This window comes from Sinocyclocheilus grahami, unplaced genomic scaffold (genome assembly GCF_001515645.1).
Source record: "Sinocyclocheilus grahami isolate Dianchi unplaced genomic scaffold, SAMN03320097.WGS_v1.1 scaffold272.1, whole genome shotgun sequence".
NCBI lineage: Eukaryota > Metazoa > Chordata > Actinopteri > Cypriniformes > Cyprinidae > Sinocyclocheilus > Sinocyclocheilus grahami.
In genome coordinates, this window is record NW_015505451.1 from 658,917 (window position 1) to 683,750 (window position 24,834).

A 24,834-nucleotide genomic window follows, 5' to 3' on the forward strand; every position below is an offset into this window, starting at 1 on the left:
TATTTTATGGTGTAATAGGATGAAATTAGATTTGAATGTGTCAAAAACGAAAGAGATGATCATCAATTTTAGTAAGAAAACACTTGCACCTCAAAGGGTGGTCATTAATGACACACAGGTTCATGTAGTGGAAGAATACAAGTATTTAGGAACGATTATTGATAATAGGCTGAAGTTTGATCAAAACACAGATGCAATCATTAAAATGTCACATCTAAGATTGTATGTGTTGTGGAAGCTGAATTCGTTTAATGTACAGAGAGTCATTCTCAGGACTTTCTATAATTCATTTGTTGAAAGTATCCTGTTCTTTTCCTTTATTTGTTGGTTTTCCTTATTGTCTACAAAGAACAAAAATCGTTTGCAAGGTATTGTTAATATGTGCTCAAAAATGTTAGGTTCCCTTGCGAAGTCTTACGTTTTATTATGAACAGCAAGTGATGAGGGTGGCACATAAAATTATAGGAGACTGCACACACCCTTTGAATGATTATTTTAAGTGGATGCCCCTTGAGAGACGTTTAAGGTCAATTAGATGTTCCACAAATCGGTACAAATTTACTTTTGTGCCTGAAGCAATATGTTTATGTGATAAATTTAGTTTATTTATAAATTTTTTCCCTTCTCTTATGTATTTGGTGTATTTTGAGTATTTGTATGTGTGTGTTAAGTGTTGTATTTGTGAAGCACTACGAAAGTCTGAATTAATTGCCCCAAGGGGATTTTATTTGTAACCGTTATGCATGGAGTCAGATGTTTAAAGCAATTGTAACCATTCAGAGTGGGATGTTACATCCAAACTACCATGTGATGACCTTCTGAGCCTTACCCATAAGTCTATATGGCTGTCCTCTTTGTTATTGTTATTTTTGTGTATTATAATTTATTACAGCATAAATCCCATGGAGTTGGTGTTCTTATATAAAATATATTCTTGAAAAAATAAACAGATTATGAATTATTTTATTTTAAAGAAAAAGTAAAGAGGTAATTTTTTCCTCATGATTTAATTCATGCATCAAATGGTTAACATTTTTGCGAATGTATGTTTGGGTTGGGTTTGGTAAGTCTTTACCAAGACTGCATTTATTTGATCAAAAACACTGTAAAAACAAAAATATTTTGAAATATTATTACTATTGAAAATAACTGTTTTCTGTTTTAATATATTTAAAAACATTTATGCCTGTGATGGTGAAACTGAATTTTCAGCAGTCATTACTCCAGTCTTCGGTATCACATGATCATTCAGAAATAATTTTTATAATTTTTTTGCTGCTCAAGAAACGTTTCTTATTATTATCAATGTTGAAGACAGTTGTGCTGCTTAATATTTGAAAGTTGCAAAAGAACAGCATTTGTTTGAAATAGAAATATTTCATATAAATGTCTTCACTTTTAATCAATTTAGCATGTCCTTGCTCAAGAAAAGTATTAAATTACTGACCCCAAACATTTGAATGGTAGTGTATATGCCAGATATTTTATAAATCCTTTTAAATACCTCGGTAGATATTATGTAAAAACTGATAACTCAATATATTGTGTATACTAATAAATATTTTACGACAGTATACAAACCTTCTTTCAAAGGAATTTTTTTTCTCTCTTTCTCTTTTGTTCTAGGTGGGCTTCATCGATTACATTGTACACCCACTGTGGGAGACGTGGGCAGACTTGGTGCACCCAGACGCCCAGGACATCTTGGACACGCTGGAGGACAACAGGGAGTGGTACCAGAGCACCATCCCCCAGAGCCCCTCTCCAGCGCTGGACACCAGCAGCGAGGGCCGACGCACCGCCGGCCAGGATAAGTTCCAGTTTGAACTGACTCTGGAGGAGGACGGAGAATCCGACACGGAGAAGGACAGTGGCAGCCCTCCTGATGAAGAGGAGGAGGAGGAAGAGGAGGAAAACAGCTGCAGTGACTCTAAAACCCTTTGCACACAGGACTCGGAATGTACAGAGATCCCCCTGGACGAGCAGGTGGGGGACGCACAGGAGGACGAGGACGAAGAGGATGAGCAGGAGGATGAAAGGGAAATATCAGAACCCTGTGTTTTAGAGGAGGAAGAGGAGGAGGAAGAGGAAGATGAAGAGGACACTGCCAACACATAACACAGTATGACACGGCACCTGAACTTTTTTATATTAGAGAGGAGAAACACTTATTTATGGTTAAGATATTAGTGTTTTTCATTGTCTATTTTGCATACGTCGTTCAGAAGTGCTTTTTAAATGTCCGCCTTTAACCTGTTTTTTATTTTACTTTTTAGCCATTTAGTTTTAGCCATTTTTACACTCAGGAATATCTTTTCCACTTCCACCTGTCATTCATACAGACAAACTAAACAAATGAAAGGTTAAAAAGCTCGACTTGTATTCCTGATTGTGAGGTACTTTATCTATTCTTTATTTTTTTGACTGAAACAGTATTTCAGAAACATTTAACTCCGAAAGCAGCTGTTTTTCACCAACGAGACACTATTTGTTCCTGTTTATCTGAAGGAAAGTGGCAACTCAAAGTATTTTAGCAGACAAACACTTTAGAAGTGAATACTCCATGCTTTGAACTTCACGTCTTCCTGATGCCTTGAATGTGTTATTGATCTGGATTTAGCTGTCTGTTGTGTTTGTGTATCAGTCATTATTTGAAGTCAATGAACATGGTACCAAAGTGAAAAGAACTTGTGAGACACCATTTTCACACTGAAAATACTCATTTTCATTTAAATTACCATATTTCGGGTAAATATGTAAATGTGGTCATTTCATACCTTTATTTGTTGCATTCAATCCAGATCTGAAAATAATTTTTAAATATTATTTTTTTGAACAATAAGTTGCTCTGTTTAATAATACCTGATTATGACCATATTTCAACTTTTTTTTTTTTTTTATGTATTCGCCCAAGAACAAGAACTCTGTTATAAATTGGTTATGAAATAATAGCTTGAGTAAGCCTTAAATGTTTTTGTTGCCTATCATTGTTGTCTATCTTGCTAGCAATGGGGTAAAATGAATCCTGGTTATCACTTTATAAATAACTATGAATTATTATTATAATTAAATAATACTATTTGTATTATTATTATTATGGCCCTGCTAATTTGTTTCTCAGAAATGTTTGCCAGCTGTTTGGTGCCATACGTCCCTGGCCAGTTAAACAGAAAACAGCTGACATAAATGATCAAGCTCAATTTAATGCTTTCTGTTGTCACATGATCATGGGACAGTCAGCTTCTAGTTGCACTGTACCTTTTCGTTTTCTTTTTTGTTTTTTGTAATTAGTATTTATTTTGGTTATTTTTGACATTGCCAAACATTACCAGTCGCAATGTTTTTAATTGCTGCTTTACTCATCTCTGTCAAGTGTCCTACTGTACAAACATCCTCTTCGTTTTGTTACGTTTATGCTAGCATTATTTATTAATGCTCTTTGATGTGCTTGTAGCGCAGTTTTAATTGAACTGTAGCATCGGCGATGCAGGCTTATGAGTCAGTTTTCCTTAATATATTATTTTAATTATACATATGCAGTAAATATACCTAATCAAATGTACAAAATTCTGTATATCGAAGCCTTTTGAAACGACCCCTTTCTCGTTGCTGTCTTTACTCTATTTAAAACTCATTCAGTTGCCAAGTTAGCTTTTTTATTAGTAGTTCATATTTTTTTAATTGTCTCCATTCTCTACATTGTTTTAATTTCTCTCTGTTTACATACATGTATTTATTGTGCTGTACAGTACATATTGTTGCTCTTATCATGTGGTTGTAAATGATTATATCATCCCTTTTGGTGATGGTGTTGTATTATGGAACTCTTACTGAGAGAATGTTTGTTATTCTTAGTATGTCATGATCCCATTGATATGTGTCTCTAGAGAGATTGCGTAGAGAAAGGGAAAGCCAAATTATAGTAATTACTGTGTTTATTTTTCATTCTTTCTTTCTTTTTAAAAGAAAGTGGTTCCGTGGCCTGAGGGTTGTGCCTTACAGATAGCTCTTTAGATTTTATCCTCTTGCTGCACTAAAGAAACTACTGGCTGGACATTGACCTAGATGTGTTTGTTGTGTTCCTCCTGTTTATGTGGCATAAATGCTCCCAGCATAAAACAAACAAACAGACAAAAAAATAGACAAAAGTTGTCAGACCTCATCAGACAGGGTAAAAGCAGGCCAGTGTCATGGGTTTGGGTTTGCGACCAGCTGTAAGAACCTCCATCCTATTTCCGTCTATGCTGTGTTCGTCTGACTGAGACATTCGAAGACATTTGCGTTTCATGCAATATGAGAGAAACCATCTTTCTGTTTGAGGGAAAACAGGGCATTTTGATTTCCAGATCCTTCACAAAAAGCCCAAACGCTCAATTTGGGACTCATTTTGACACGTATACTGTAGATTCTTATTGACCCTAAATGAATGAAGTCAGTGCGTCCTTCTCGACTCTTTTTAAATCATGAGAACAATACACAAACAGAATTTGACAAATGATATTTAGGGATAACTATTTTTTTGTTATGTGACTTGAATGACAAAACTTGTCTGGAGGTTTCACAAGACCGTGTAGTTGTTTATTGGACTCCTTGTTTATCGCAGTCTATTGGATAGAACTGTAGAAATAAAAATGTACGTATGAAAAAGTTTTTTTATATGCACCAAAATAAAAGCATGGGTTGACTCTATGATGCTGTCTCTTGTTTCCTCTGAAAATATCCTGCAATCTTTCTATAACCAAATCTATGATTTGTTTAGTTTTATTTTATTCTTAAATGACATTTTTTTTAGATGGACTGTTCAAGTTACATTTGGCCTGATCTGATTGTGTGTGTATGTGTGTGTGTGTGTGTGTGTGTTTATTAAATATATAATTTTCTAATAATATAATTTATTTGTATATACAGTTTTTATTAATTTTTATTCCAGTTTTAGTTATTTTAGTATGTCAAGATAGACTAAATGAAAATGACAAATGTTTTCTTTTCTTAGCAGCTAGCTGAAATAAAATAAGGTTTTACGTTTTTTATATTTTATTTTATTTCAGTTCACGTTTATTTTATTTAAAGTAACGCTTTTTATGGTGTTAGTTTACTATAATAACCCTGGTTCAGACTGATTTTTTATTTGATTTTATTTAAAATAAAAGAATGAAGATACAGATTTAGTAGCAGCTGTCTGTACGGGACCATGTGAAAGAATGGATCTAGACAAGAGAACCACTTCAAGGCCACATTTATTTTTTCTCATACTTTTAGCTTTCGCAGTCATTTTGCGTACACGCGGTCACACACAAACATATCCAACTGACTCACCAGCAAAATGCAAGTACATCATCCTCTCAATCTATTACACATAAGTTAGACAAGTAGGTAGAATTTATAAATTTGCAGAAGTTTATAATTCCCCTGAGAGACATGGGAATGATTGCGGAGCATCTTTGCTAAAATGACTAATAGGAGAGATATTGCAGTGCAGGGAATACAGGTACACTAACAACCCCTGAAAAAAGACCTGTATACTGGTATAATGGCATAAAGGAAGGACAAGGTTTGACACTTGTGTTTGGCACAATCTTGCTAGTTTGCTATGTCATTAACACAAAAAAACTAGGAGTTAAAGCCAGGTCAAAGATTTGAGGTTCAGTAACTTATTCTGTGTCAAAGACAGAAGCTTGGCAACAGCACTCGAGCCACAGATGCGGACGGCCTGGACGGTGGACGGTGAACTCTAGCAGCTACAGTCAGACTGCTGCGGGGGCGTCAGGTTGTCCGTCAGTCTGGTAGTGGGCGTTCCTGTGGTGACGGCGGGGTCGGCCTCAAGTGTGTCTGACATCTTGTCGCAAATGACGTCCACCAAGCGTTCAAAAGTCTGCGTGACGTTGATGTTGTCCTTTGCGCTTGTCTCAAAAAACTCAAATCCTTTTCGGAAAGAGAGATTGGTAAGTATGACATGTAAAGGGAATACACACCAGCTTTCAAAAGTTTGGGGTCGGTAAGATTTGTACGTTTTAAAAGTCTCTTATGCTCATCAAGACTTCTATTATGTGATCAAAAATTTGTACATTTGTAATTTATTCATGTGATGGAAAATCTGATTTTTAAGCTGCCATTACTCCAGTCTTCAGTGTCACATGATTCTTCAGAAATCATTCTAATACGTCAATTTGATGCTCAAGACAACATCATTATTATCAATGTTGAAAACAGTTGTGTTTCTTAATGTGTTTGGGGAAACCGTGATGCATTTGATGAATAGAAAGTTCAAAAGAACAGCATTTATTTGAAATACAAATCTTTTGTAATGTTTAAATGTCTTTTCTTTCCAGTTTGATCAATTTACTGTGTTCCTTTCAGAATAAAAGTCTTGATTTCTCTAAAATCTTTCTAACCCCAAACAATATATTTGCTCAAAACTAACCAAATTTAAAAATATATATCATATATAAATATATATACACATATATCGGTATCGGCATTGGATATCGGCTAAAATGAGTTTTTAAAATATTGGCATTTTAGATATTATATATATATATATAAATATAAATATATATTTTTTACTCACCCAGCTGTTCTGCTAGCAGTCTCCCGCTGTCCACAGACACTATCCTCTCCTCCTCCATGTCGCATTTGTTTCCTGCGAGGATCACCTGGGCATTGTCCCAAGAGTATGTCTTAATCTGGGTCGCCCTGACACAAGACGAGACAAAAGCGAGCAGACATGCTTGTCATCAGGACAAATGCCACTGATACATCCTCCAGCACAAGATGTACCAGACTCATACCAAAACTTTTGACAGTTTTATCGTATGAATATGTCATCATGCCACACAGAATCAATGGAAACGTCGTGTCGAACACACTTCTTCAGACTGTGTCCCTCTCTGTTCCTGTTTCTCATCTCTACAGCAGCATGTTCCTTGCGTTTTCTAATCCAGAAATGTAATGGCACTTTATTACTACAGTGTATTTTGGGGGTATTTGTACTCAAGTGATGCAATTTCCTTCAAAACCACTTTAAGTATTATGTTATGTTTCGCAGGTCATTATGACTTAAATCTTTTTCTCTTGTACAAAAAGTATTTTTCATCTTACTAAACTAACAAGGTAAATCAAGCTCACGTGTAATTTAGAGGAACAGTAAAATATTTTTCACACATTGCTATTGTATGACTTCAGAAGACTTGAAATACAGTCCACAATTTCCTTTCTAGAAAGTTACTGGAATGACATGAATAGGAGTAAACGATGACAGAATTTGCATTTCATTTGTAATAAAACTAAAATTATTATTATATTATAAATTATACTTTTAAACAATATTTGTTTTCCTAAAATAACTTTGACCATTTTGAGCACTGAACCATTCATTCTAAACTAAAAAAATGTATTTTATAAAGTTACTTTAATAAAATAATTTCTTTAAAGTATGGTTCACTCAAATATGAAAACACCCTCATGTCGTTCCATGCGATTTCCATGCGTTTCTTTTTTTCTTCTTCTGTGAAACACAAAAGAAGATATTTTAGGAAAAGTGGGTCCATACATAGAACATCTTACCAATGTTCTTCAAAATAGCTTCGTTTAAGTTCTTATACAAGTTTAGAATGACATGAGGGTGAGTTAATAATTGCATAATTTTCATTTTTGCATTAACTATCCCTTTAAGTTTGGTTTTGCTAAATTAAGAAAAAAAAATTATTTTGTACCACTAAAACTTAATAAAATCACTATGATATGTTCCTGATATGATTCCTGACGTTCATTTATAGATTTTGACTCCAGGATCGACAGGCATGAATGTCACGCTTTCAGGCAGACGGAAACACACAGTGAAAAGCTCATGAATACTTCTTTTGAAAGCAGAAGCTCTGGCTGTCATAATGCAAGATGTAAGCTTTAAATCCACTTACCAGTCCTGCACAGCAGCAAAAGACTCCTCGTTAGTAATGTCATACATTAGGATGAAGCCCATGGCCCCTCTGTAGTAGGCAGTGGTGATAGTCCTGTACCTTTCCTGCCCAGCTGTGTCCTAAAAAATTACAAGACCAGCATTATTATATGTAAGAAAGTAGTCTAAAAAAGGAGTATGCCTAGATGTTTTATGAAGTCAAGATTTAGAAATACTTCATGCAAAAAATTTAATTTGCTTAAAATTTACTCAACCACAGGCCATCCAAGATGTAGATGAGTTTGTTTCTTCATCGGAACAGATTTGGAGAAATTTAACATTATATCACTTGCTCACCAATGGATCCTCTGCAGCGAATGGGTGCCGTCAGAATGAGAGTCCAAACAGCTGATAAAAGCATCAGAATAATTCACAGGTAATCCACATGACTCCAGTCCATCAATTAACATCTTGTGAAGTGAAAAGCTGTGTGTTTATAATAAACAAATCCATCATTAAGAGGTTTTTAACTTTAAATTATTGCTTCCAGCTAAAATACGAGTCCTCCATTCATTATATTGTTTTCTCCTGTGGAAAAGGTTAACTGATGGACTGGAGTCGTGCAGATTATTGTAATGTTTTTATCAGCTGTTTGGACTCTCATTCTGACGGCACCCATTCACTGCAGAGGATCCACTGGTGAGCAAGTGATATAATGTTAAATTTCTCCAAATCTGTTACGATGAAGAAATAAACTCATCTACATCTTGGATGGCCTGACGGTGAGTATATTTTTTTCAAAAAAAAGTGAGTGGTTTGTCACCTCTAAAAGTAGCAGCGCTTTCACTGAAAGACTAAAATAGAAAGGTGTGCCACGATCTGATGAACAGATCAGTTTTGCTGATGCTGACTTAAAGGCCTAGATAAAGTGACAATGGCTTATGTTCTCTTTCCATAAGCCAGTGTTAATCATCAGCCCATGTGATATTGACATTGCACCATATGTGATTATCCAACCCTTCAAAGCTTTACCAACCATGAAACATTGATGCTGAGTTAAAGAAGATTGAAAGTCTGTGTGGTTTTTGCAGGCGATGTGACAGAAATTACCCAGATCTGAAGCTTGATCCTTTTGTCGTTCTTATAGACAGTTTTGACCTTAAAGTCGATGCCCACCGTACTGACAAAGGCAGATGTGAAAGTATCATCAGCATAGCGGAAGAGGAAGGATGTTTTTCCAACGCTGCTGTTCCCAATGATCAACAACTTGAACATGTAATCAAAGTTTTGATCAGAGTTCTCCTTTTGTTTGTTGTCTTGCGTAGCTGCCATCTGTGAGAACAAAAAACACTCACAATGAATAGATCAAAGGTTTACAGCCTAACAATATTGTGTAAACTCTTAATATGGAAATGTAATTATAGTATGTCATATGTAGTTACATGATATTATAAACAGAGAGAGAGAGAGAGAGAGAGAGGCCTTCTGAATTTCATTAAAGACTCAGTTCTCTCTATGTGTTTTTAAGCAGGCTCCGTATGTCAATCTGTGAAAGTCAGCACCAGGAGCTGTCCATGACTGTGTCTTGAAGCCATAGTGAGTGTCCTACAGCATTTTTTTATATAACCCATTAAACCCATCTTTAACATTTGTAACTAAAATGTAATGTGTAAGTTTAAATGTTAATGTATTTTGCACAAGTTCTGAACTATAAATGAATGTATATATATATATATATATATACACACACACACACACACACACACACACACACACACACACACACACAGGTTTGTTTTTGTGAAAAGTGGGGACATATCATAGGCGTAATGGTTTTTATACTGTACATACCATATATTATATTGCCCTACACCAACCCTACCCCTAAACCTACCCCTCACAGGAAACTTTGTGCTATTTCAGATTTTCAATACACTCCATTCTGTGTGATTTATAAGCGTTTTAGAAAAGTCACCTTCTACTTGTAATACCTATGTCATACCTTTGTCATTATACAAATTTATGTCCTCATTTGTCACAAAAACGCGCGCACACACACACACACACACACACACACACACATAAATAAAAAAAATTTTGACTCTTATTTTTTACTCTAAAATTGTGACCTAAAAAATCATAACATCATGTTTTAGAAACTTTATGTGCTCACATTTAGCTGGGAAAATTGCGATTAAATTGTTTAAAGGGATAGTTCTCCCAAAAATGAAAATTCTGTCATCATTTACTCACCCTCATGTCGTTCCAAACCTGTACGAGTAGAAGATATTTTGAAGATTGCTGGTAATCAAACAGTTGGTGGTTGCCATTGACTTCCATAGTAGGGGAAAAAATACTATGGAAGTCAATGGCAACCACCAACTGTTTAATTACCAGCAATCTTCAAAATATCTTCTTTTATGTTCAACATAAGGAAGCAATGACATGAGGGTGAGTAAATGATGACAGAATTTTCATTTTTGGGTGAACTATCCCTTTAAGTGCGAACGCGGAAGGCGCCTATGATACACCAAAAATGTTGTCTAGGTAGGCAGCTCAGAAGCTTTTGAGACGCAGCCTGTGTGTCGTTCCGGGCTGAGCGACTGTCTCTTTTCAGTCAAGCCCTGGATATTAAACGCTAATAGTCTTCAAACACCCAATGCTTATAATCGATAAAAACTATATTTGAAGTGGAGACATTTGAGCTGTAAATGAGAGCATAACCAGCATGCTTACATTCACAATATCCCTATAATATAAATAAACAAGAATGTTTGAATTAGCAGCCCCTGTGAATAAATTAGCTTTTTCGGCTGATTGCTTTTGTCGTCACTGATGTTGCGTTTCATAAATTTCATAAACCTTTCATGACCGGTCAGTATGCACGCTGTCAAATGACAAATCTCTTGTTTATCACTTATGTTTATACAGTATGACTAAATTAGCCATTTATTTTTATTTTTGCGTGGCTCCATTACGACCAAACAACATTATATATATATATATATATATATATATAAAACGCCGTTTCTTACTTACCTTTCCGTATAACTCCATTGTTTTAACTATAAATAAAAAGAATACAATAAACGGAGCTTGATTCTCATTTAATCCTAATAAACGATAGGTTTTTTTCCGTTTTGGAGAGGTGGAGTCGGCTGTTGGATAAATGTTGGATGCAGTGATGCTCGCAATGGACGTCAGCAGACACTCGCACTCTCCACCCATTCATCCCACATCCGCCCAGACAGAGTGTGAGTGCGGTCTGCAGACAGCAGGGGGCGGCCGTGCTGCTCTCTTCACAGATCAAAAACAACTGCATCTCATCATATATCAAAACATTCACTACATTCTACATTTGTGGATTTCATAAAATAATAAACAGATTGTGTTTACAATATATAATAAATAATATGATAAACGAACAAAATGAGCAAAACGACTGAACAAAATGGGGAAAAAGTAAACAAAAACATTACTTGTATAGGAAACTTCTGAAGAACATATTGTGAAATTCAAAAATATTAGATTTAATTTTAATAATATAATAATATCCTTTAATAATGTCCGTTATTGTAATTTAATCTTGTAAGTGTTTCGCTTGATCCTACTTTCAACAATTGTTTTGTGTGAATATTTTGTTTTGTAGCTGGTGTGCAACTCTATGTGCTGCCGTCTTGACCAGTTGACTATGGAGGACGAAACCTGCAAAAATAATAAATAAATAAATAAATGTGTGCATAAATACACGTATTTTTGTTTAAATACATAAATAAATAATTATACATGTGATGAAAGTAGGCAAATAAATAAAATAAACTGGTGGGCAAATGGAAAATGCTTAAGGAAATGCTAAACTCATCCTATTTATTTTCCTTTGATCACTCATTTATTTCTGAATGTAGTTCCACATTTTTTTCCCTCTGCGCAACATGCTAATGAGAGGGTGTCAATTATGCAAGAGTAGGCGGATCATGTGTGATGCGCTTGAGCGTTTGCCTGCGCATGCGTATTAACTTCATCAGTCAAGGGGACTTATTATTATCTTTAGTTTTGTAGTTATAATCATGAGAGAGCTAAATAATAAAAGATTTTAAGTGGCCAATGTAAAATATTAATGCTTACATAGCTCTTAATTGCAAAGTCACAGATACTGTACGGACAATACAGCTCAGTTTTTTATGTATCTTGCTCTGCTAAACGGAAAAAGTGACTTTATGTAGGCCATACTGGATAAACACCATGCATTTCCTGTCAGCGGGAAAGCCGCGCCCCCAGCTATGACATGACCCCGACCAAGTCCATGTTGACACCCTCTCATTAGCATGTTGTGCAGAGGAGAAATAAATGTGGAACTACATTCAGAAATAAATGAGTGATCAAAGGAAAATAAATAGGATGGGTTTAGCATTTCCTTAAACATTTTCCATTTGTCCACTAATTTATTTAATTTATTTGCCTACTTTAATCACACGTTTAATTATTTTTATATGTATTTAAACAAGAATTTGTGTATTTATACTGACATTTATTTATTTACATAGTTATTTGTGTATTTATTTCTTTATTGTTTTTGCAGGTTTCGTTTTCGTTCGCACAACATTGTTATACAGCATGTTAAATATGAATTGGCTAATTTTATCCTCTTGTGAGCATTTTCCGTATTTCGCCATTACTTGCTGATTTAGAGATCTCCACAAAAAAAAATAAGTTTATGAATCTTACTATTATAACGCACTTTTTAATATTCATGAGCTGAGCTAACGCTATAGGGGCGGTTACAAAAAAACGTCATCATGTAATTAATATTCCTCGCCAAAGGATGTCAGTATGATGTAATTAATATTAATGAGCTAGGCCTTCGCCATAGTAGAACTAGTGCCCATCCCACTCTCGCATGCGTATGTGTTGTTTACAGGAATGTCACGTATTCCTCGTACTAAAAACACACAGTAAATGCACTGGCATGCAAAAGGTAAACCGATTTTTAGTTGTTTAACATATTTATTTGTGTATTTATTTCTTTATTGTTTTTGCAGGTTTCGTTCTCCATACAAATGCACTCATTCGCGCAACATTGTTATACAGCATGTTAAATATGAATTGGCTAATTTTATCCTCTTGTGAGCATTTTCCGTATTTCGCCATTACTTGCTGATTTAGAGATCTCCACAAAAAAAAATAAGTTTATGAATCTTACTATTATAACGCACATTTTAATATTCATGAGCTGAGCTAACGCTATAGGGGCGGTTACAAAAAAAACGTCATCATGTAATTAATATTCCTCGCCAAAGGATGTCAGTATGATGTAATTAATATTAATGAGCTAGGCCTTCGCCATAGTAGAACTAGTGCCCATCCCACTCTCGCATGCGTATGTGTTGTTTACAGGAATGTCACGTATTCCTCGTACTAAAAACACACAGTAAATGCACTGGCATGCAAAAGGTAAACCGAACTTAGTGCTGCTTTAATAGCAGGGACGTGTTCTCTAGATATAGATGTGTTCTCTTCTATGCTTGTTTGCTGGTCTTAGCATAGGAGACCATCTTAAACCAGATAAAACCAGCACACCATTTTAGGCTGGTTTATGTTTTTTTCCCCCTCAGCAGGGATGTGGTTTCTAGATATGACTTATGTGCTGGTTTTATGTGGTCTCCGGGGCTGATCACAAAGGCTGGTTTTAGAGGGGTTTTGGGCACTTTCAGCTTCTTAGCATAGGAGACCATCTTAAACCAGATAAAACCAGCACACCATTGTAGGCTGGTTTATGTTTTTTCCCCCTCAGTAATTTTACAGTAAAATGTTGTTAATTTTACAGTTTTTAGAAGTGAACATAACAAATCAATGTATAATTTACAGTCAAAAAATGTAAACTGATATTCCCAGAATTCCCTGCATGACACTCCACATTTGAAAGTATTTTGTTTAAATAATCATGTTTTTTTAATAGTTTTTGTTATTAGTTATGTATATTTGGGCTTTATGTTACATCTTCTGTTGTTTAATGAAAGTTGAATGCATTATTTAAGTATCATGTGTGTTACCATGATGGTGTTTTGTGTTTGCATGAATGACTCTGTGCACCTTCTATATATTAGTATATACTTCTGCTTGTGGCGAAGCTGCTTGTGATGAGCTTTGATTCTTCATGTGGCTTTCTCTTTTACCACCTGCATTATTATGGTGGTTGTCAGTATGTTAAAGGTACAAAACAGATTTTAATAGCAGTGTGCATTGTTGAATTTACTGCTTTACATTAAAATTTTCTTGTTTGTAAATTAGTTTTATACTGTAAAATGTACAGTTTTTCTGTATTTTTTTACAAAATTATTCTGACAACCACAGCTGCCAAAATTATTTTGTAAAAACTACAGAATTTTTTTTACAGTGAATGACCTGCATGCATGTGGAGGGGAAGACATTTCATATAAAATGTGACTTATGACGTGCATGTCAGCATTGATCAGATTTATTTTTCACATGAGTCATGTACATTACACTGTTTGCTTTTTTCCTCTAGTGTTATGGAGGATTCAGTGGAGGTCATCCTTCAGCATAAAAGTTGCAAGCTCTCCGATCATACTCAGGAAAAGCCACTTGTCACAGCAGCATCTGGCGCTTTGCTTGTGGGAGTTTATGGCCTCTGGTCATTATTTGCACTTCCTGGTTTTCGGAAAGTGCCCATATGTCTCAAGGTACTGGAAGTCATATACCATATATTGGCAGCTATTTATAGCTTTGCTCAGCTATTCGTTCAATACCCTGGTGATCCCTTTAAATGGCAATGATCTGCACTTTACCATGTTTAGATTTATAGTCCTACAGAGAGAAAGTCAATCAATCAATTAATCACTGATGTAAGTGAAATTAATATTGCCCAGGTGCCTTATTTGCCCTCCTGTAGAACACAGACACAGAATGTAATGAAACTCCTGCATGGGAGAGCAGGGTGTCTGGCAGATCTGGGATCTGGTGATGGGCGACTGGTGAGTCTTTAACATTGACAATGTTAAATGATAATGAACTGAATATATGACATGTATTTCCAAATACTGTGCTTACTACCAATCATTCTGCATAATACCAATGCATATATTTTAATCCTAAGCCTAACATGGACATCTAACAAAAATCCTAATAATGTATATAGTATATTAACATTTTTTAATCACGTAAATCTCTAAATGTTATAACAGATTTAAAGATGAAGTTTTGTGCTTCTAAGCACTTTCTGTTTCAGATGCTTCTGATGGCTTTCTGCAGATGACTACTTTCTCACCACAATACATGGTGAGATGCTTAGCATCTGAGTGGGAGATAATATATGGGAAATGTAAAACAAAAAAGAAATATTGGCAAACAGGCTATTTATAATTTTGCATGACTTCGCTGTTAGATGTTGTTCATTTTTAAGCTCTTGGGGCTTGGCTTTCTAAAATGAAATGACTAATCTGTGGGTAATGTAATCTGTATTTATACAGTCATTTCTCACCAAGATAATGGCCACTGGGCAGCCTACCTGGGGCTGCCTCTTTTGTATTCAAAAATAGATCTCATTAACTCTCAAATTTGGATGGAAAAATCTTTTTCCCCTGTACACATATATAATAGAAAGAATCATTGGTCTTACAGTTAAAAATATTCTTCTTGGTTTCTTTTATACATGGAAAGCAAACAATATGAGCCACAGGCAGTCTGCTTTATGTCCAGTTATAACTGACATAAATATCACAGACCCTGGTTCTCAAATAGGTTTGGCCTGGATGTGTTTTGTAGGTATTTACTGCCACTGTAGAGGGTTTCCAGTGCACTGGCTTTGAAATTAATTCTATCCTAACTGGATATGCCAGAGTCAAAGCAAAGTGGAAGGGAATACCATCCAGCACTGCGACTTTTATAAACCAGGACTTTTGGAAGGTAAGGTAAAGGTGTTAAAGGTGAAGTGTGTAATTCCTGTGCCACAGGCGGCACTCATTGGAATTATAAAAATAATGGTTTTCAGATAGATTTTCAGCTTCTCTTCCATTGGCCAGTAAAATAAATAGCTCCGCCCCCAGCTAATTCCATTGGTTAGGTAAATGTTGGCATGTAGGGATACTAAAACAAACATTAAAGGGGGCATTAAAGCAATGTGCACAAGCACCAGGTGGGATTTCACACAAACATTTGCCTCAATAATATCTGTTGTTTTTATTTATCTTTCGTCAATTTATTGTACTAATATCAACACTCCAAATTTCTGTTAATAATATAGTTGATGATCATAACAGTCAATAACCATGTCAGCTTGGCCGCTTAATGTTATGTGTTTTCTGTTATAAAATTATTTTTAGCAGTAAACTGTGTGTTTTTTAAAAAGTATTTATTTTACTTCAGCGTTTATTTGTATTCCTCAAGTATCTTTTTATTCATCCTTAAAATATTATACTAATTGCATTTAATTTGTATTTAATAATTCAATTATAATAATTATTAAAGTACACATACAATATTATAATATTTGTTATACAATACATTTATATATACATATTGGTGATATTTGGCCTTTGCATCAAAACGGTTGAGAAGCACTGCTGTAGGTAAACAGTTTCAGCACAACACCTGTACTAGTTCTACAACTGTGTGGAAAAACACCTATTGAAAAATTACACATATACCACGTGCATATTTTATTTCTGATTTAATTTCACATGTCCATGTTGATGATTCAGTTTTTATCACTTCCTTCCACAGACCGATTTGTCCAAATATAACAATGTGACTGTTTTCTTGGCACCCGGAGTGGTAAGTATGCACAGATGTCCTTTCTTCATTTAGACTGAGCTGAGTATTAAGATAGTATCTTTAGAAATCAGTGCAACAACAAATTACATCATCTAGATATATTCTTAATAGTGCTATGATTTACTCTGGAGAATATATTAGGCTAGGCTACTGTGGAGAATTTACGTAATTTTAAACTATATGTTGTACAAGATGTCATGCTTCTTAATGCAAAACACTAATGCAGAAAATACCTGTCTGTCTTGCCAATAATTACCTTGGTCAATACAATGTGCGTTGTGGTCTACAGATGGAGGTGTTGGGTAGGAAACTGGAGAAGGAGTTACCAGATGAGGCTCGTGTGATTGCCTGTCGCTTCCCATTTCCTGACTGGACTCCCACAGCCACTGAGGGCGAAGGACAAGACCAGACTTGGGCATATGATATGAATGCTATACGGAAGCTTTCAACACAAGCTACCATGAGATGAAAAAGTTCTTGTGTCCCTTGTGTCAAAAAGCTTTCTGTTTTGGGTTTTAGCACTGCCTGAACGGTACCAGTCACTTTTAGAAGACATATGCACGCATGATAAAGCATAGAATAATTACTTATTTTTAATTTCTCCTTTTTCTGTTACTGCAGGTAGGTTTGATGACATGTTGTGAAATAAAGAGCCAAAATGTATTTGCTGCCAACAAACTGCTCATGTCTTTTAATATCTCCTAGAATAGCAAAGCCCAAAAAAATTATGAAGATAACATGGCTCTCTTTTACATGTGGGTCAGGCTTGCATTATACTTCCCAAAAATTAAGAAAATATTTTATTTTTTCAATTAATTTCATTTTATTGTAATAAATATATATATATACAGTATTTTTTTATGTGTGGGTAACAGGGATGAATGGTTGAGCGTAATGAATGCAGTCAAAACAAAATGTTTATACATGTTAAGGAAAAAGAATGCCATTTTTCTTGTTTTCCTGTTATGCTCTCGTTATTACTTGGGTGTCACATTTGACATATTTAAACGATATTACACTTTTAAGTAAAAGGTTATTGCACACAAAATATGCAGCTAAATATGTTTTGATAAGTACAATTAAATAAGAAATAATAGTACTTAAAGCTACTTTGATCTTAACGAAAATTAACATCAAAATTATAACATTCTTGTATGATATTAATTTTTACATAGTCGAGAAGCTCAAGACCTGATGTTGGACAGGCCAAAATACCCATTTAAAGGGGGAATACTGATATTTGAAATGTTTTAAGCTATCATATTTGAATTTTATCTTAGGTAATAGTTCATCTAGCATGTTTAGTAGTTATTATATTTAAAAAAAAAAAAAAAAACTTATAATAATGTAGTTATTATATTTTTAAAAAAAAACGTATAACAATGCTTTAAAATGGAACATGCAAGATGTTGTGTGTCATTTTGGCCACATAGTGATGCTCTGACACTCTTCTGTGAATCAGACGGTTTCAAACGTACAAATGTCTTTACCATCGTTCATTTAGCCTATTGAACCACGATAAATTGGCAACATCAGTAAACTGGCAATATCTCGCTTATTCCTCAAATGTTGTAGATATATTAGCCTGCCTTTGACCGACATGCAAGATGTGTTCATCACTATGCGAGAGATTGCCGTGTGGATATGGATCATTGCTCAGATAGACCTGATTTTATGCGACAATCTTTGCCTAGTAGGTGTCTATGAAGTGTCTAGGATGTTTAATAATGGATACAGTGAGGTAGTTCACAGATGACAGAGCTAATACGCCAGATCTCACACGCCATATATGGTCTTCCCGTCTCGTGACGCAGTTCGTCTAGAGCAGAGGCGCGCGGTGCTGCGGTATAAAAGCGAGGAGACACACCGGTCCAGCAGCACTGTGACAGCACACACAGTAACACACAGAGCCATGGAGACACTGACAAATACCTCTTACCCAACTATAACGACACACAACGAACAGATGTGTGAGCTCAATAAAATAAGTGAGCAAGGATGGAAAAAGCCAGAGGATAACAGTCGGACCGGAACAGAGTATTCCAGAATTATTACAGACCCCAATACTGGGAAATGTTACTGCCGGGGAAAAGTTCTAGGAAAGGTAATGGACTCCATGTTAATGCTGATATTGTTTAAAATATTTTATTTATTCAAAAGTATTTTATTATTTGATGTGAACATTATTATTCTATTAGAAAAAGTATAGCTATTTATTGTGTTTGTGCATGATTGCATTACTTTTGCCTAATGTGTCTATCTGTCGATGTATGCATTGGTTATGATTACATTGCTTTTTGAAAATCTCTTTATCTTGGTTAACATTATACTTGTCTTATACTTTCTCTATGTCATAGGGAGGCTTTGCAAAGTGCTATGAAATGACCGACCTATCTTCAAGTAAAGTCTATGCAGCCAAAATCATCCCGCATTCACGTGTGTCAAAACCGCACCAGAGAGAGAAGGTAGGATAGACACATGGTGTAGGCTATATAAATTGCACTGCACAAAAGATTGATCAAAACCTCACACTTATGTTCTGTATTCTGTTGTTTCAGATAAACCGAGAGATTGACCTGCACAGAGCTCTCAGCCACAAACACATAGTGCATTTCTACCACCACTTTGAAGACAAAGACAACATCTATATTCTGTTGGAGTACTGCAGTAGAAGAGTAAGTTTAAAAGTCGAAGTGTATTAATGTGTAATATGTAATGCAAATGACTGTTTGTGCCCCCTGACTGACTCCTGGTAATCTTTTTTAGTCACTGGCCCATATACTGAAGGCACGTAAAGTCCTAACAGAACCTGAAGTGAGGTATTACTTGAAACAGACAGTGTCTGCTTTAAAATACCTTCACGATTTAGAGATCCTGCATCGTGATTTGAAACTTGGTATGTATGCATATACTCACTGTATGTGCATGATGTTTATTAACATTCCATCAGTATATAAGTAGTTACAAATCTTCCGTTTTATCATTCAAAGGCAACCTGTTTGTGAATGACTCAATGGAGCTGAAAGTGGGAGATTTTGGGCTGGCTGCCAAACTGGAGCCAGTCAGCAACAGACGCAAAACGATCTGTGGTACACCCAACTACCTGTCCCCGGAAGTGCTGAACAAACAGGGCCACGGCTGGGAGTCTGACGTGTGGGCTTTGGGCTGCGTCATGTAAGTTTGTCACCCTCAGATTTGAGGGTTTCCTCTATACTCTATATTTATAAATTGCTCGTTGTGAATAGGCAATGATTGCCGATTCATACTCGCTCTAACAATGAATGTCTACTTTTCCATTCTAGTTGTGTATGCCATTGTATTCAGTGATTATGCTTCAGCTCTAATGCTTGAATGACATATAATAGCAGCATGTGGTTTACAGTTTGTCACCAGTGATGACCTATTTTGGGATCATTTACTCAACCTCATGTCATTTCTAACCTAAATGACCTTCTTCCAATCCAATGAACACAAACAAAATTAGTTTTTGAAGAACGTGCTGGTTGCTCTTGTCAAAATAATTTATGTAATGCTGTCTGTCAAGCTCTAAAAAAGCTCCATAAAAGTGGTCTTGCACTATATTTCAAGTTGTGTTTTACATTGTTGTTCACTCAATTGTGAGCTATTAAATAGTGAACGTAGTTAATACTTAATTACTTTTAAGATAATTTGATGGTTCTTTTTTGAATTCTTATTGAAACTTGACAGCAGTCTGCAGATACCAGTCTACATTCATGTTCATTATATTAAAAAGGATAGCCTGAACATTCCTAAAAAAATGGACAAAGAACATGAGATTGAGTAAACTACTATTTTGTTTTTGGTGGAACTGTTCCTTTAAGAGCCAGACACTTATTAATGACACATTTCACATCTTCCTCTTCAGGTACACCATGCTTCTGGGTAAACCTCCATTCGAGACCACTAACCTGAAGGAGACATACCGCTGTATCCGAGAGGCCCGTTACACCATCCCGGCCTCGCTCTCTCTCCCCGCTAAACAGCTCATTTCTGGCATGCTCGCACAGAACCCTGTGGACCGCCCGCACCTGGATGACATCATTCGGCATGAATTTTTCACCCAGGTAAGTTTATTTGTTGCACCGCAGTAGATTCAGTATATCCATCCAAGCAGTTGGACTTTTTCGTCAATGTTTGTGTCATGATTTCGCCACAGGGCTTCATGCCAGAAACTCTGCCTGTCAGCTGCTGCCATTCTGCCCCAGACTTCCACATTTCCAGTCCAGCCAAGAGCTTCTTCAAAAAGGCAGCTGCTGCTCTCTTCGGTGGCAAGAAGGACAAAGCCAAGTACTATGAAAATATAAGTAAGTTCTCGCTTTAGTTAACTAGTGCTCTACTCATTTCAGATGACCCCATGAATAACTGTTTTTCTTCCGACAGATCGCTTAGCCAAAGAAGAGGAAGACATATTCAAGCTCCGTCAAGATTTCAGAAAGACTGCCATCAGTAATCAGATTACTACACACTCATCTGAGGTGAGCATTGTTCCCTTTTCAGTAGGCTATAATAAGGAATTCATCGCCAACTCTGAGCTATTAATGAAGGTTAAGTGTTAGGTCATTCATGACACACATATGCTGTGATTTTTCCTCTTTAGGAAGGAGGAAATCCGTCAGCACCTACAAGAAAGCCTGTTACCCAGGCAACTGCCGGAAGGCCGCAGACAAGAGATACCATTCACTTGATTGTTAGAGGCAGCTTGGGCAGCTGCAGCAGCAGCAGTGAATGTAAGTGTGTGTTATACGTGTGTGTGTGTGTTTCACCTGTTCGGTCTGACTCCAGCTCATTAGTTTCACAAGCTGACGCAGTGTATCCTGCTGTCTCTCTGTAGGTCTTGAAGACAGCACCACTGGCACTGTGGCAGAGGCTGTTATTAGTGTTCTGAGAGGCTGTCTTGAACACATGCCTAAAGGTGAATAAGACCTATTACACTTTACACTTCACACCCAGGGTTTTCTATACTGAATCCATTCTATAGAGTAAAGAAACTATACGATCTATGCATTTAACAGTGCCCTTTTTCCCACAGCGGACAGCCTTCCCAGAGGAAATTGTTGTAATAGCTTGAAGTGGGTGACTAAGTGGGTTGACTACTCCAACAAATATGGTTTTGGCTATCAGCTGTCTGACAATACAGTGGGCGTCCTTTTCAACAACGGAACGCACATGAGTCTCCTCTCTGACAAGAAGTAGGTGCTTCAAGTTGACTGTTTGCTAACTCAGTTCCGCTCTTTTTAAAACATGTATCAAAACCCCAAACAAATGTTTATATGTAATTCCAATTTGATTCTTTTTTGAAGTAAGCAAACGTTACACAACACATATTCATTAAGCAGTTGCTAATCATGAAATTAGTACCAGTATTCAAATTCTGACCTATAATTGGTTTTATATTTGACTTTTTATAAATTTTTAAATTATGTACTATATTTTATCCGAGTGAATTAAAAATAAATGCTACCAGCGAATTTAGACATTACAATTATAATGTTCAGCGTGAAAATTTTGGCCATTTTTAAAGATTACATATAATAGTAACTTACTAAATTATTAGTGTTTTAAGGATTAATTGTAAATGAGTGTTAGATGATGACAAATGTAGTCTAAATGAAAAATATGAGAAATTGGTATCCACAACTAAATATACAATATCATCCGAGATGCGCTACCATTCAAAAGTTTGGGGTCAGTAAGATTGTTTTTAAAGAAATTAAACCTTTTAGAAATGCAAAGAATCTTTTAATGCACTAAACTGATCAAAAGTGGCAATGAAGACTTATATTTATCTATTCATCAAAGAATCCTGAAAAAGAAAAATCAGACTTCAGAGAAAAATTAAGCAACTGTTTTCAAAATGATAGATTGTTATAATGGCTGATGAAAATTCAGCTTTACCATCATAGGAATAAATTACATTTTTAAATATATTACAATATTTCACAATATCATCGTTTTTTACTGTATTTTTGATCAAATAAATGTAGCCTTGATGAGAATAAGAGATGTTTTTAAAAATCTGACTGACATTTGAACTGTACATATGTACAATATTATTCCTTATGATTCCCATCCCTAGTTTTCTAGCGTAGCTTCTAGATGATCTTCAGAAAGAAAGAAAAAATGCACCAATAACCTAGAAATGTTAGTTGAATGACAAATGGCATTACACATGAAATATTATAAAAGAGCAAGCATTAGTCATAGACCTCATATATATGTAAGGCTGCAGAAACAAACCGTGAGCACTGTGTTGCATTGACTGTGTAGTTGATAAATCGATGTTGTCTTTGTTTTTTATAGGACTGTTCATCAGTATGCTGCCCTTAGCCAGAGGTCTGTTTTCTCTGTTATTGAGGTTCCTGAGTATGCTGTGGCCCAGGTCACCATCCTCAAGTACTTTGCCCACTACATGGAGGAGAATTTGATGGATGTGAGTGTGCTCTTTGTTTCAACCCTTATGTTTGTATTCAGTTTTAAAATTGTTACAGGTCTAGAAGTCAAAGACTTAATATTCTGGTCTAGACTTCAGGTTGTACAAGACGTTGTTGTGTTAATATATTGTTTATCCTTGTTTTTCATGCAGGGAGGGGATATGATAAGTGAACAAGATACCCAGAAGACCAGAATATATCTTCTGCAGTGGCTGAAATCAGACAGAGCTTTATTGATGCTTTTCAACGATGGCACATTCCAGGTAAATTCTTTATTCATTACAAAGCAGCTCTTAAACTGATAGTTCACCAAACATTCTGTCATCTCAGAACATGTATAACTTACTGTCATCTCTGAAGTATAAACTGAGATGTTAAGATAGATGTTTATGTTGGTCACTTCCATAAAATGAAAGGGACTTGTGAAAAGAGACAAAAAGCATCATAACATTTAGCTTTTTTGTCATTGTTGGAGCTTGGCAGACCCATTCACTTTCATTGTATGGAAAATACATATTTTTTTGGTCTATGAAAGATAGAAATGACAGAATTTTCATTTTTGTGAGAACTGTTCCTTTAATGCAGCAGTTGGTAGAACTATTCCTCATGTAAAAAGTGTACAGTCTAGTGCTCTCTACGCCCATCAGACCCCTGGGTAGTTATCAGTCAGGTCTGCCTTTGTTCAGATAAAAAGCTGTGTATACTATAGCACTGTGGGAAGAAGAAGGTCACAAACCCTGCTGTAATAACATCCTGCATCCTCTGAGAGTGTTTCACGTCTGTTCTAGAATAACAAAACCTTTTTCTGCATCTTCCAACAGGTGAACTTCTACCACGACCACACCAAGCTCATCCTGTGCACACAGCAGGACGAATATCTGCTGACGTACATCAACGAAGAGCGAACCTCCACCACCTTCCAACTGAGCACGCTGCTCAGCGCGGGCTGCACTGCGGACCTGCGGAGACGTCTGGAGTATGCCTTGAACATGCTGCTGCAGAGATGCAACTGAGACTGACAGATGAGGAGAACAGTTGGCCACTGACTCAGCAAGATCTGATGACTTATTTCGGTGCAAGAGCACAGAGGACGGCTTGTTGAACAGGATGTCCACTGGATGTGAACCGGATGGAGCTATGGAAAGGTTTATACCCAAGACAGACTCTGTACATTTACAAATGCTGAAATTCAGAGACTGGAGTGAAGAGGAATGATGTGATCAAAAACATTATAGAGAGGAAAGAAAATCTGGGCTGGGACCAGGCATCGTTTGACAAGAAACAGACTTCTTGTGTGTATGTGTGGTAAAATGTTGATGGATCGCACATGCATGTCCTAATCTGCAAACATAATTATTGTTTGTTTCTTGTTTTGTCCTTACCAAATATTTATTGTGTACATAATTCCTTATTTATTTATTTAATGAATAAAATCCCAAAATTCTAACAACGTTTAACCAATGAATATTTATTTTATACTATATACTAGTATTGTCTTTTTTCTAAATATACTGAATATATATATATATATGTGTGTGTGTGTGTGTGTGTGTGTGTGTGTGTGTGTACATACGTGCATTACCATATGTGACCATGAACCACAAAACCAGTTATAAGGGTAAATTTTTTTAAAGTGAGATTTATACATCATCTGAAAGCTGTTTCAAGCTTTCCATTGATGTATGGTGTGTTAGGATA

The 24,834-nt window shown here is 35.8% G+C and overlaps 4 protein-coding genes across 7 annotated transcripts in view; 3 read left to right on the forward strand and 1 right to left on the reverse strand.

Moving 5' to 3' along the window:
- Positions 1-2,921, forward strand: part of LOC107599805 (cAMP-specific 3',5'-cyclic phosphodiesterase 4D-like) — a 44,034-nt gene extending 41,113 nt beyond the window's left edge. Inside the window, exon 14 of the mRNA XM_016291491.1 lies at positions 1,627-2,921. Within this exon, the coding sequence (XP_016146977.1) occupies positions 1,627-2,118 (492 nt within the window). The 3' untranslated portion in view covers positions 2,119-2,921. The remainder of the gene's footprint in view (positions 1-1,626) is intronic.
- A 2,315-nt stretch (positions 2,922-5,236) lies between these two features.
- Positions 5,237-11,092, reverse strand: LOC107599832 (ras-related protein Rab-3C-like). The gene is made up of 5 exons (XM_016291521.1): positions 10,934-11,092; positions 9,005-9,226; positions 7,917-8,035; positions 6,569-6,693; positions 5,237-5,922 (listed from the first exon to the last, which is right to left on the reverse strand). The coding sequence occupies exons 1-5, from the start codon at positions 10,949-10,951 to the stop codon at positions 5,732-5,734; spliced, it is 675 nt and encodes a 224-aa protein (XP_016147007.1). The 5' UTR covers positions 10,952-11,092; the 3' UTR covers positions 5,237-5,731.
- Positions 11,093-12,785: 1,693 nt separating this feature from the next.
- On the forward strand, positions 12,786-17,351 carry LOC107599833 (protein FAM173B-like). 4 transcript variants are annotated; one of them, XM_016291525.1, is made up of 6 exons: positions 12,786-12,869; positions 14,421-14,595; positions 14,805-14,886; positions 15,677-15,817; positions 16,634-16,684; positions 16,974-17,351. In XM_016291525.1, the coding sequence occupies exons 1-6, from the start codon at positions 12,851-12,853 to the stop codon at positions 17,151-17,153; spliced, it is 648 nt and encodes a 215-aa protein (XP_016147011.1). In that variant the 5' UTR covers positions 12,786-12,850; the 3' UTR covers positions 17,154-17,351. The 4 variants fall into 4 exon arrangements, with proteins under 4 accessions (XP_016147011.1, XP_016147009.1, XP_016147010.1 ...); XM_016291523.1 differs by having other exon boundaries at positions 12,860-12,869; positions 14,782-14,886; XM_016291524.1 differs by lacking the exon at positions 12,786-12,869 and adding an exon at positions 13,262-13,345.
- A 771-nt stretch (positions 17,352-18,122) lies between these two features.
- LOC107599807 (serine/threonine-protein kinase PLK2-like) lies at positions 18,123-24,567 on the forward strand. Its single transcript, XM_016291492.1, has 14 exons — positions 18,123-18,788; positions 19,042-19,149; positions 19,243-19,359; positions 19,451-19,580; positions 19,675-19,858; positions 20,571-20,769; positions 20,862-21,009; positions 21,086-21,180; positions 21,303-21,432; positions 21,537-21,617; positions 21,735-21,894; positions 23,006-23,135; positions 23,289-23,399; positions 23,958-24,567. Exons 1-14 carry the CDS (start codon positions 18,474-18,476, stop codon positions 24,147-24,149), a joined length of 2,100 nt encoding a protein of 699 aa, XP_016146978.1. The 5' UTR covers positions 18,123-18,473; the 3' UTR covers positions 24,150-24,567.
- Positions 24,568-24,834: the final 267 nt, after the last annotated feature.